Here is a 13761-nt window from a genome sequence, read left to right as displayed (position 1 = left end):
GTAACATTTTTTACATAAGCCAAAGCTGATTTTTAATTTACCTCAAGTTTTTTTAAAGAGAGAAATATAAAATGTTTAATTTTTAAAATATACCCATTTTTAAAATTTGGCCTTTTTTTAGATTAAGAATAGGAAATATAAAACATTATGCTTATTATTTCCAGTGAAGAGAGCAATGGAATCAGAGAAAAGGGAAGAAAGGAAGAGAAAGGGAGTGAGGTGGTGAGGGCGGGAGGTAAGCGAGGCTTAAGGAAAAACAGACCGTCAGAGATATAGCACTACAGTCAGGAGAGGCTAACAACCCAGCCATCTCAGCAGCTTTCACATGGCAAAAGATCCATTTGGCTTTGTTTGGGCTTTTCTTGTCTTGGTTTTTTCCTTACACCAAGTCCACTGCTTCGCTCCTGTGTCACTTGACATCAGTGGCACATGCATGTGGCAAAGCAAGAGTCGAGCAGGATGGAAAGCCCAGCCCCACCATGAGCTGTCTCCACCAGGGAATGACACCCAAGCACTTCCACTCCAGTTTGTGGGTCAAAGCAAGCCACATGGCCACACCCATCTCCAGGGGGCAGAGAGGTTTCATCCTCCAGTTGGCTTAGGAGTCGCAGAGATGCTGGGAACATCGAGCACAAGCAGAAAGAGAAGCAAGACCGTGTTGGAGGGAAAGAAAGCCTCCATCCTTCTTGTCCCCTTCGCCCACTCTTCTCCCCACAAGTCTCCTCCCCTGGCTGGCATGGCTGACCACCAGTGTTCCCCTCCTACACTCCAAACTTGAATGTTTTACCTAAAAGCACCTGCTGGGAGCTTCCTTCCACCAGTCAGCCCAGACGAGCGTCTCCTCACCCCTCTCTGAATGTGCCAGCTCAGAGGGAAGCACTCCACTGGCAATCCTCCCCACCTCGCCTAAGAACCCTTTCAAAAGAGGGCAGCCCTTACGGGTACTGATTTTATCAGGAGAAGGAGAGCTTCCAGTACTTAGTTCACTTTTTAAATTTTTATGGATTGCTGTGTAATCCAAGAACCAGAAGTCTGCCACCACTTATTTTATTATGTTATTTCTTAGGTTCAACTTAAAGCTAGTCTTGAGTGGACAGCAGGTTGAATAACGTTTTTGTTTCTGTGACCTCTGATTCTGTGTGAAATCATTATCCTCTTGATGTCGGCAAAAGAAGAACCAAGACCTCAATTTCAGAAAGAAAAAAAAAAGACCTCAATTGCAAAGCCTGCCCCGAATGAGCCACTAGTGTTTGTCTTGGGGATTATCCATGGCCAAGGCCAAGGTCCTGAGCTCAGGTCCCCAATCCCCAGTCTGTCAGGACCACCCACAGCATGAGTTGGTACAGGTCATGTTTTTCCTCAGCTTTTCCCACCATGGTATGAGTTGAGAGATGCTACTCTGTTGATTTAGGTAAAAATACCCTTCTGTCCACTTCACAGGTTTCAGCTGGGCCCACTGAAGGCTCAGCTCAGGCTCACATTTGGATTAAACAACTGTACATGCTTCAACAACATTTTTAACGTGTACAACTGATAGGACTAAAGACTTTAGAGCTAGAGCTTCTGCTTTAATCCATAGCATTGCTGAGTGAGAGACAAAAGGTATGAGTATTTAACACAGAGTAGAGTTGTACACTTTTGGATTTTGGCCAATAGAGTTTAATTTCCTCCCTTTCAAAATTTATTACCCTAAATGAGTAACAAAACAATTGCAAAAGACTTTTAAAATGAAGAATTTACTAGACATGCTTCCCCAAATAGGCTCTGTAAATCCACAACGGAGAACTTTTTTCATATAGTCTGCTCTCTGGCTTCTTTCCCCTCATAGGGTTTTGTTTATTGGTTTCGTTGTTGTTGTTGTTGTTTGCCTCTGGGGAGCTTGAGAGTAATGGTTAATAACTGAGGCTTTGAAAGCTTTGGGGCCGTGGTTCTGCCTTCTGCCTCGGCTACTTTTCCAGTGCTTTGAGTAGCATTAGCACCTCAACTGATAATTCTGTTTTTTTCTTTCTCCCTCCCTCCTTCCCTTCTCTTTTCTCAGATCCAGGGGTTATAATTAAGGATAGGACTGCCTGGCTGTTTCAGATAAGACTTCATCAAGTGACTCTTCACCCACTGTTTAACCCTGCAGCTGATAGGCTCAGACACTGGATTTTATCAGTTGAGTTCGGGTTGATCAGGCCCATGATAATCAAGAGACCATCTTGTTCTCTGCTGCATACCCAGCCTCCAGCCCAGTGCCAGCCGCAGTAGATGCTCAGTGAATACTTCTTAAATGAAAACAAGTATTAATCAAATGTAAAAGATACTGACTTAAGGGCTGTATAAAGTAATAGGTTTATTAGTTTGTTAGGGACACGACTGGTTCAAATAACTTGAGCATAATTTTGCTCACAGTACTCCCATATAGTTGGTCGATCTATTCAGGAGACTAAATTATGATGCAGGAATGCCCTTCATAAATAAGGAATCAGAAAAATGAATCTCAATGTTACCAAAAGAACAGGAATATGAAAGTAATATATTAGTAATTATTATTAACTCTATTATTATTTCTGTCCAAAGAACAGATACTAATTATGTAGAATGAAATCCTTTTTTCAGCATGGAGAATCTATAAAATGTGGGATGTCTATAAGTTATTTGTATCATTTGAAAATATTTTGACTGTTGCTCAGTAGAAACCCACTGCTAGCAGCCAGAAATGTGGTTATAGGATTCATCCACATGTTACAAAGGGCCCCCCACGGGGTAATAACTGACTGAGTAGGGGCCATCCCTGCCGCAGTGGTGCTTATGGCCACAGGTGTACGTGAGCTGTGGGCTACTCCCATCTAGGCCAGACGATAGCCCAGGCCTATCCTGCAGGGTCTTCAGATGTACAGGTTCATTCTAGGAGCATCTCAGGGCTCCATTTCGCCCAAAGACCTCAGTACAGGATCTCTAATACCAAATAAACCAGCTTTCCTTATTCATGAAGGACATATTTCCTTAAACATTTCTCTAATCCCTGCTGTTGGAGAATGATTATCGTTTATGTAGAGAGCAACATCAGGCTTAAAGACTGGAACTTTAGACAGTACCTAGGACAGGAGGGTTGACTTTGACCCAGATTAGTCATGGGGATGACAGAAGGGGAATGTAGCTGGCATTTTGAAGTTGATGCAAATGGATGAATCTTGGGGAGTCTGCTAAGAGAATATTGCATCACTTGGGACTTCTCTTTTTAGGTCAGTCGGAATATCTAGTGGGATCTAGCTCTGTGATCTCCAGGATCCAAACAAATAACTCATTACAACTCTACCAAAGAAAGCATGGTGTGGGCTGGCTCCTGGAATTCCCAGTCTCTGACCACAGCTCCACCACCTCAGAGGGAGAGCACTTGCTATTTAACTAGCTATGGTTGACCCATGAGGGCTTCAACAAACCTCATGAATACTAAGTTTGTAAGTGTAAGAGAAAGTACTTTCAAAAAATAAAAAACCTATACAACAACAAATAAAACAAAACCACTTCTTTGTCCATTAAAGAGATTGTTGATGAACCCCTTGATGTCAGCATTTGCCTCATGCATCATTTCCCTTCCTGGATTGGGAAGTGATTCAAACCAATGTGCCTCTAAAATCTCCTGGGCCCTCTGACCGCTGTATCTGTGGCCCCACCATACTTTGGATTAGAATCCTAAGTCTACCTCTACCCTAAAAGGCAAAGGACTGCCATTCATTTATACATTTAACAGGATTTCACTACAAATGTACAAAGCAGTAAGCTTGAGCTGCCAGAGGATAAAAAGATAAATCCTACACAGACCATCCCCACAAATAGTGTGAAAGTTATCTGAGAGTTGGGATGACATCCTAAATGCAAAAACACAGGCTAGGTCAGGGGTATCCTGAACCTCAGGCATCACTGCCGTCTGGCAAATGGATGTGTTTTGGTAAACAATGACCCAGTGCTGTACTTGATTCTTATCCCGCAAACCTTCAGCCTGGGCCCTGGGCCTGTGATAGCCACAGATGCATAGACTCTCTCGGTGCCCATGTGTTCTGTGAAGGTTTACAGAGTATGCTCAACAGTCTTGGACCTGCTCTGTGGTCTTGTTTTTGTTTGGTCTTTAATTTGTTTTTTTCCAAAAAAAAAAAAGGAAGGGAAAGGTCATTGCAGTATTAACAATAGGTGTTTGTAGTTCACTCCCCCTAACTTCCTTGTACTCCTACAAAAAGGAGTTTTCAGTTGGGGATTTATAGCATCCCCAGCATTTTTCCTCACTCTCATCAATAATGAGTTGAGAGGTTTCCTTGGCTTTTTATTTCCCTTCTGTACTATATTTCTACTTTTTCTCTCTCCTGGCTAGAATGCAAACTGCATGAGAAAAACATCATCCAGGATCTCCAGGAAAATTCTCTACACACCAAGCTGGAAAAATTTTCCTTCCACTAGAAGACTCTTGAATTCCTAGGACACACTTTCCTCCCCAGATACACACTGAATCTCAGCAAAGCATGAACAGAAAAGGATGCATGAAAGACTGCTTCTGAGTTTGAGCCTGAGAACCTGGGGAAATGATAGGTCCCATTGATTTGAAAAGTTTAAATGGGGGAGGGGTTTGGCTTAGGAAGGAGACTTTGATCTGATTTGGGACATACTGAGTTGCAAAGAATAGGCAGTCACAAATAAAGTTCTTTTAGATGGTTAGGGAAATGCACCTGGAGAACAGGGCTCGCCATGGAGATGTGCAAGTGTTCAGCATAGAATTAGGGTTGAAGCCATGAACATGAGCCTCAGGAAGAATCCACAGTAGACAAAAAGAAGAAAGAAGAAGCAGTGAGAGGAGGCAGAAGTAGGATTGTGGGTTCTCATGGAAGCCCAAAACGTTTTAAGAGGGAAAAAGTTGATAAAGAAACCCTTGGATATGACAGTAAGAAAGTAATCAGCAGCTTTGGAAAGAATCATTTCAGAAGAGTAGTAGAGTGCACACAGCTCTGAAAAACAGACTTTGTCTTGTCCAGCCTCCTCACCAGCCCCCCAAAAGAAGGAATTAAATTCTCACATCTGCCTTATTGAATTATACTTTAATGAATTGTTCTTCTCATAAGGCATTTTTGGCATCCTTTCCATCTGAACATATAACCCTTATGAACCTGAATTTCCTCATCTGTAAACTTCCAACTCCACAATTCTTGGATCCTTTCATCATAGATACCAACTGGTATTTCAGAGAATGGCTAAAACCAAAAAGGTACAGAAATCCAAACAGGTTGATTTCACTGCTTTCTCCTTTCATGACATTGAAATCTCTGGCCCTCACTTCATTGCCTAAACTTCCTTTCAAATAACCAAGTCTTTCCTCAAAACCTACTCATACCAACTCCTACCTCCAACTTTTCCAAACAAAAGAAAACATTCTAAATAACAGCATCACCTCCTTCTACAATGCCCTTTTCCTTTGGCTTACCTCTGTGATTCTTGGCCATGCCACAAGAGGAAGGCCAGATTACCTAGCACTCTCCAGCAGCATCTTGTCTTGGCATGGGATGGTATCTGTGCCCCTTCATTCTGAGAGCATCTGTAGGCATTTCCTCAAATCATAATGCAATACCAATCTCTAGAGTAACAGACTTTATAGCTGAACCTCAGGCTAGTTCTAATGTTCTGTGCCAAGGCAGGAAATTTTGTGGCCTAGAGTCCTTAACTGAAATGAACATCTCCTTGGTTTCAGCTAAAAGAAGCATGCTATAAAGGGTACAATAGACTGTTTCACACTATTCTTCTTCATTTGTTACTAATCATAATCTAACAAGTAGATTTACTGTCATTTGGAGCTGCAATATAGATACCCCAGCATTTGAAAAAATAAAGGGGGGAGGGGGAGGGAGGGAGAGAGAGGGAGGAAGGGAAATTATAAAATTAGAGGCAATACAGAGAGATTACTGTGAATCAAGTGATGTCTTTAATAAGAATGCCAGTTCATCATTGCTATACAAAGCCAAATAAATCCTTAAGTGCTTTTGTTACTATTCATTATTATTAACTTTAAAGTTATATAATACTTCACTATTTATAAGTTACTTTCACATTTTTATTTTCATTTCTTATGTTTAACCAACCCAGGCCTCAAGAAACTGAGAAAGAATCTAGGAGCTTCTCAAGCCTCTAGCCCTCCCCAGGACATCTCCAAAATAAATACACAGAAGATGCTCCTGAGCTTCTTGAAGGTTCTTACCTAGTCTGGGCCTCCACTGGCCTTGCCTTCCTTCCACAGCAGCTCTCTACCTGTGAAAAAAGCCTGGAACCCCGTGACTCTGTCATCCTAAGGCAGGGTTTCTCAACCTTGTCACTGTTGACATTTTGGACCAGATAACTCTTTTTTGGTAGGAGGCTGTCCTACACTTTGTAGAATGTTTAGCAGCATCCCTGATCTCTGCCGTCTGAATTCCCCCTCCATTCTGGTCCCCTAGCAGGTAAAATTGCTCCTAATTGAGAATCTTTGTTTTAAGCCCAGAGAACCATCTCTGGGATGCTCAGTCTGCAGCCCCTTGTCATTCTCAGACTCCCTTATTCTGAGGGTTTAGGTATGGGTTGGGTGGTAAAAGATTTCATCCCAGGTGTACCACAAGCTTCAGAGGCCACATTTCCAAACAGTTTCCCCAATAAATCACTTGTCAACCATATTTTCTGCTTCTGTTGATGTAATGGCCAGCACGCCCTGCCCTCAGGCTAGAGACTGGGCCTCTTATGCTCTACCCTCCCAGTTGTTTTCTTAGTTTTCCAACTGCTATGACAAATCCCCCCCCCCCCCCCCCCCCAGTGAGTTTTGGCCTAATCAGGGGAATTTATTGGCTCATGGTTTCAGAGGCTAGAGGCTTGCCTGCTCCCGGGTCAGTGGTGTCTGGTTGACTGGCCTTGGCTTGCCCATCACATGGTGATGTCCTCCCTTCTTTCTCTTGCAGGTTCTGTTGACATCCAGCTTCCAGCTCCTCCCCAAGCCTTTTATTTCCATTTCTGGTTTCCATTGCTCTTAAGGACTTCAGCCATGTTGGATTAAGGCCACCCCCATTCAGTTTGGGCAAACCATAACCAACAATTACATTTTCAAGGGCCAAGTTTACAAATGGGTTCACAGCCTCAGGGCCAGGCATGCAGCCTGAGCATGCCTTTTACAGGGATCAGGATTCAATCCCCAGTGGTTGCCAATGTCAAGTTATTCTTTCTCCAAGAGGTTGCTTCTGTGTTCTCTCTCTTCCTTTCTACTCCTATCACCACTCATTCCCTCCTCCACTATCTGTCACTTGGAGGGAAAGCCTCCTATCAGTCTCCTAGTCTCCAGCCTCTTGCTTGTCTGTTCCTCCTTCACGTTGCCCGGAGTTAGATTCCAGCATACAGATCATACCGATCATGGCATTGTCCTCCTCAGAAATCTTCACTAGCTCCCTCTTACCACTGCATATGGCAGGGGCAGCAAACTGCTAAATGTTTTAGACTTTGTGGGCCAAGAAGCAAAGATATTATGTAGATACTTATCTAACCATTTAGTTCTTTTTTTTTTTTAGATTTATTTATTTATCTCCCCTTCTCCCCCACCCCAGTTGTCTGTTCTCTGTGTCTATTTGCTGAGTCTTCTTCTTTGTCCGCTTCTGTTGTTGGCAGCAGCATGGGAATCTGTGTTTCCTTTTGTTGCATCATCTTGTTGTGTCAGCTCTCCATATGGGCGGTGCCATTCTTAGGCAGGCTGCACTTTCTTTCGCGCTGGGCGGCTCTCTTTATGGGGCACACTCCTTGCGTTGGGGCTCCCCTAAGCAGGGACACCCCTGTGTGGCATGGCACTCCTTGCACACATCAGCACTGCGCATGGGCCAGCTCCACATGGGTCAAGGAGGCCCGAGGTTTGAACCGCAGACCTCCCATGTGGTAGGCGGACGCCCCAACCACTGGGCTAAGTCTGCTTCCCCCTAGTCTTCTGCCTATTGCAATTATGCCCTTCAGGAATCTCTCAGGAGACCTTACCCTATTTTAGAAAGTAAGAGTTGAACCCTCTTCTCTGCTGCTTTCCCTGTGTATGTCTCCTATGGCACTTGTGTACTGGTTGCATACCTGCCTAACTCCTTCAGGAGGTTGTAGCTTGCCAAGGGCAGAGACATCGCCTCCTCTATTTATCCCGCACAGCACCTAACCCAGTAGAATCGTACAGGTGTGACATTGTGGAGTCAGGTGTGTGAAATATTCCTTACTCAGCCTCACCAACCAGTGAGCTAGATATTCTACTTGGAAAATCCAAGGTACGGAGAGGTTAAGTAAGTTGCCCAAGATCACACGACTGCTAAACAGCCCAGCAGGAATTCAAAGTAGCTCCCGCCTGACTGCAAAGCCTGGGCTCAGCAAAGGTAGAGTGATGTAGTTGAAGAAGAGTGCCTTGTCCTTAAGTAGCATTTAAATGTGACTTACTGACTTTGCATTTTAAAATACCACTGCCTGATAATTGATTCAGCCATCTGAGTAAGGAGCACATCCTTCAGGGAGCCTATCCTAGTTTTTGTTACTGACATGCATTCTGAGTGTTCGGTGTTCCATTTACAGGGGTTTTCCCACAAGGAGGCCCCTGAGCATGCTGCTGAAAACTGGCGTGGCAATCTTTCCATGAGACTAGTGGGCTACCGCTTTTAAATAAAGCTGGACAAACTAGGAGAAATACACATAAAGAGGAGAATTCTTACCTTGGAATTTATAAGCTTCCCTATCTAAATGTTAAAATTCCAACTTTCTTTTTATCTATGGGTTTATGATTCATTTCTATAGGTTATTCTTTGTCCCACGAATTTAATGTACCTTCCTCCTTCCATTATGGACGCTAACTGGATGCCTTGCTGCACCCCCACCCCTCTAAGCCTTGGCATAAGCTTTGTCCTCTGTATAATTTAGCTGGACACAAGTAGGGGCAAATTCATGAAGATGGAGCGCCCTAACCTTCTACCTGTTGCCAATACTGGGATCCCAAGACATCCGGCTGTTTCCTCTCCACAGCTCATTACCCCACAAGCCAGCACAGCGAGTGACAGATTATGTGTGAGCGCAGTTTTCTGAAGTGATTGTAGGAAAAAACAGGTGTCAGCTCTCCACAGAAGGACTCATGAAGACTTCTTGGTGGCTTCATCCTTCCAACAGATGCAGACAATAAATAAATGTGTATTAACAGTGGTAAGAGAAGAGAGATATCATAAAACTCCTCACCCCTCTCCTAGGTGAAGCAAGTTTATCTTTCCTCGGCTACACTGCACTAAAGCTTGCAGGTGGGACCTTTGCTCTCAGTTACAAAGGTCTCCAGACATGTTCTCTACCTGCTTCTAATTCACCCCAGAGGGCACCGTGGCCTGCTGCTTTTCTTGTCTCTCCATCCCCCCACCTCCCCACCTCCCTGTTCTCCATTGTCTGCCCACTTCCATTCCTGGTCCTAACTCTTGACAGTCTTAACCTTTGTCATGTTGGGCGGTTATTTGCCAATCTTATAGCATGATAGCGCTGCTTCAGATAATCCTGTCACCTCTCTGTCTTCCACATTTGATTAGACTGCTGCATGTTCCAGCAGAGCCACTGCCAGTCCCAGCTCAAAATAGTACATGGGTTTTTTTGCTTGTTTTTACCTTTTCTTGAAGAAAAACATATAGAAGGACCATCCTGTCTACACTCCACTTCTCTCTACATTCACTGTGACCTCACAGCTCCTTTCTCACGGTATTGCTTTGTTTGTTTTTCTGAGAGGGCCTCTGAAAATCATCTGTAAAGAGGCCAGGTTGTTTAATATAAATACACTGCAGCAAAATGAAGGTAATTGTCCACGCAGGCCATCTGCTACCTGGCAGGTATCCATGAGTCAGAGAGAGAAATGGAGACCAAAGTGCCTTCCTTCCTGTTACCATGCTAACAGCCTCATCAGAGTTTTGGCTGTGTGTGTGTGTGTGTGTGTGTGTGTGTGTGTAAGCCATTACTAACGTGCCAGGCAGAGCATGAATTCAGAACCAGGCTCTTTGCCCCAAGCCTCTGTGGGCTTGATTACCTGACTGTCACATGTACCAAGGAAGTACAAATACTATACCTGTTCAGTGAAGAAAAAGGAGGAAAGGAGACAGTACTTACGGAGCCACCTCTGTCCAGGCACCGTGCTGGGGACACCTGACCTGAACGTGGCCTGGGACAGTGCAGCGTCACTGCCCTGCAAAAGGCAGGGACCTGCCCCTGTGCAGCTGGCCTTCTAGCCAGTTCTCCACCACAGCATGACCGTCCCCACCTGTATGGCCACTCAGATGCAGGCTTTGATGCAAGAGCATGCGGCTGACTCTCTCTGTACCTGCCTTGGCTCCAATATTAGATTTGTGTTCTGCACAAGTCACCAAGTCAGCATCCCTGTCTTCTGCTTGCTCACGTTTCTCACTCTTCCTGGAAATTAAACTGACCTACAGAAAAGCATAACAAGCTTCAGAAGTGAGACATCTTGACTGATCCACATCCATGTTCCTTCTGGCCTCAGAACCGCTGTGCAGTGAGTCCAGTCTGCTCCTAGCCCGCTGTGCAGTGATCCCAGTCTGCTTGAGTGTCTCCTAGCAGTTTGAGGCAGTTAGAGACCTAGTACCAGTCTAAGCCTTTCTACTGACTTGGCTGTGGCCTTGTGACCTCGCTAGGCCTTAACCTCCTCAAAATAAAATGAGTGTTAGGCTAAAACAGAGGCTTTTCACCTGGGTTATGAGCCCTCTGAAATTATAAGCATAACTTCTGAGCACTTTTCTCGCAAGATGATACATAGCTTTCTCAGATTCTCAGAGTGTGCTGATTTAGGGAAAGTGAAGAGCCTACGGGCTAGAGAGCTTCTCAGATGGTAACGTTTCTCCAGCTCTATTTTGGGCAGAATTGTTTCCAACTACAGGAGACCTCTACTCAGAGAACCTGCGTAACAGGGCATTTATTGTGTTAACTTTTTTGTTGGACACATGATCATATTCAAGCCTTTGTTATACGTTGTATCACAAGATTCCACTGTCCTGGCATCAAGAAACCTTAAAACACTGAGAAAATGCTACACATCTTCCCTTGCTCCCCGGGCTAATTACCCCCTCATCTGGCCGTTGAAACCTCAAGGCACAAGATTAGTTTATATCCTCATTGGACAGCTAATCCCTGCTTTCTTGAACTCATCTGACTAGTTCCTCTACCTTTACAGATTTTTATTTGATTCTCAAGTTCACCATATTTCCAAGGTCCCAACTATGACGCTCCCTCCCGGCTTCCTACAGTGCCACTGATGGTTTGCATGAAGCAGAGTGCCTCACAAACATAAAATTCAGTGATGGGGAGCGGGTGTGGATGAAGAAGCACAGTGGTTAAGCTCCTGCTTCCCATGTATGAGGTCCTAGGTTCAATCCCCAGTACCTCCTATAATTAAAAAAAAAAAAAAAACAGTGACCTTCCAGTTTAACTCTGTGTCAGGATGGCCCATTCCTATTTTTCAGTTTATTAAAAGCTGCAAAAAGCAATCTACCAGAATTGGGTTGGCTTTTACATGGGGATTTCACGATTTATAAACTTAACAGTTCTGAGGCTGAGAAAAATGTCCAAAGCACTCTCTCACAAAGACTGACTACGGACGATCATGGACTTCTCTTTTGCATGGGAAGGCACATGGCGGCATCTGCTGGTCTCTGCCTTCTCCTCTGGGCTCCGTTGCTTTGGCTTCTGCCTGCTCTATCTATGACTTTCTCTCTCGGCTTCTGTGGGTTCCTCTCTGAGCTCCTGTGTCTTTTTTTCTTTGTCTCTCCATATTCATCCCATTTATAAGAGACTCCAATAAGAGGATTAAGAGCCACCCTGGGTCACACCTAACTAAAGTGATCTAATAAGGCCTGTAACTGAAGTGATCTAATCAAAAGAAGTTCCCACCTGCAAAAGGTTCACACCCACAGGAATGGATTAGGTCGAAGGATATGATCCTTTCTGGGATCCATGAAAGCCTCAAACTACCACACCTCTGAAATGGTCAGAGAATGGAACAACCCTAGCCAGGGTGGCAGGGGGTCACCCGCGTGCCTGGAGAATTGCTCTGTGCTCCAGGTGTTGCCTTGCGCAGCGTGGTGCTCACCTAACTAGGAAGACCCCATCGCAGGCTCTGTAGAATAGCCTGTCCCCGTGCCTGCTCCTCAGGCCTCATTTGCAAGAGGCCTAAATGGGCAGCCCCTCAGGTGTTGACCCCTTGCAGCAGGAAGGTGTGTTAGAAGTCAAGCAAGGCTGCCGAGAACTCTCAGAAGAGCAGCCTTCACTCACAGTGCTTATGCCCAAAGCCAAGCCATGCTTGGCATTTCTCAGTTCAGGTAACTTGGCTAAGATCACAGGATCATAGAATTTTATATCTGAACAATGCCTCAGAGGTCATCTAGTTGAATCCCCTCAGTTTACAAATGAGAAAACTGAGTCCCAGGGAAATTAAGATGCATGTGCTGTGCAGTCAAAGTAAGTACCCAGGTCGCCTGACTTCTAATTCCACGCCTTTCTGCTGCACCACGCTGCCTCTTGAGATGTTCACCCAGAGCAGGCAGGAAGAGCTGGGTTAGAGCTCAGAGCTGCATCTGCCCCTCCTGTGTTGGGTCACTGAACTCAACCTACAGAAATGCCTCTAGGTGCTGGTACTTATCCGACAAAGTAAAGATATTGAGCGGTTCAGAGGCCGGACATGCTAATACACTCAGGGCCCTGGGGGCATTCTCAGATTAGGACTTTTTTTCCTGATTAAGTTCCTTCCCTTCCCGACTTCTCTGTTCCTCTCGCCTAGGGCCTCACCTTTGGCCTGTCATGATGGCCTCTGGGGGGTCTCACTTCCCAATGTTGTCCCCTGCCCGCCCTTGCAATCAAATGCTCTCCATGGGGGATGATCTGATAATATGTAAAGAAAAATACCAACCTTAATGTTTCCTGTTGCTGTGTAACAAATTAGCCCCAAACTCAGTGGCTTAAAAGAACAAATATTGATTATCTCACAGCTTCTGGGGGCCAGGAATCAAGGCCCTACTTAGTAGGGTCCTGCAGCTCAGCCTCTCACAAGCTGCCACCAGGGTGTCCTCCAAGGCTGCATCTCGAGGCTCCACTGGGAGTGTCTATTCCCATGCTGTCATTATTGTTGGCAGAATCAGTTCCCTGTAGGCTGTGGGACGGGGGGCCTCAGCCCAGGGTTGGCTGGAAGGCACTCTCCAAAGCTATCCAAAGGGAGCTCACGAGATGGTAGGCAGCTCCATCAGCCGGAGCAAGCAGGAGAGCAAGAGTGTGGGCCAGACAGCAGTCACAGTCTTTTGTAACCTAATCTCAGAAGTGACATCCCATTCATCTGACTCATTAGACGCAAGTCGCTAGGCCGGGCCCACGTTCTGCGAGAGGGGTTACATAAGGGCAGGATACCCAGACGTGCTCCCTGAGGACTCTCTTAGGGTCTGCCTGCCACATGGAACATCTAGTTAAAGTAGCTCGTGGTGCTACTATCAATGGCCGATAGATTTAGTGCATCCTGGAGATTATTGCCTGCTCTGCTGCTTTCCAGCCATGACAGAAGAAAAGTCAGGAACTTGATGTCCCTCATTGTCATTTAGTACACATTTATTTAGCACTTCCTTGTGCTAAGCACAATGATGAGAGAAAATTTAAGAAAGAAGTGCCCTGATGGAGTACAGAGTTCTGTGGTAATGTCGTATAAGACCTAAAATGATCTTAGAGGAGCTGATACCTGAAGAACAACAA

General features: G+C 45.0%; 1 protein-coding gene across 10 annotated transcripts in view; it reads left to right on the top strand.

Moving 5' to 3' along the window:
• Positions 1-13761, top strand: part of DTNB (dystrobrevin beta) — a 350467-nt gene that overhangs the window by 319667 nt on the left and 17039 nt on the right. Inside the window, exon 16 of one of the 10 annotated variants that reach the window (XM_071211908.1) lies at positions 6109-6174. The exons of the other annotated variants lie outside the window; for them this stretch is intronic. Within the exon in view, the coding sequence (XP_071068009.1) occupies positions 6109-6123 (15 nt within the window). The 3' untranslated portion in view covers positions 6124-6174. Of the gene's footprint in view, positions 1-6108; positions 6175-13761 lie in introns of those variants that run through there. 10 annotated transcript variants of the gene reach the window in all.

The sequence above is a fragment of the Dasypus novemcinctus genome, chromosome 25 (assembly GCF_030445035.2).
Source record: "Dasypus novemcinctus isolate mDasNov1 chromosome 25, mDasNov1.1.hap2, whole genome shotgun sequence".
NCBI lineage: Eukaryota > Metazoa > Chordata > Mammalia > Cingulata > Dasypodidae > Dasypus > Dasypus novemcinctus.
This window is presented reverse-complemented; position numbering and strand designations above follow the sequence as displayed.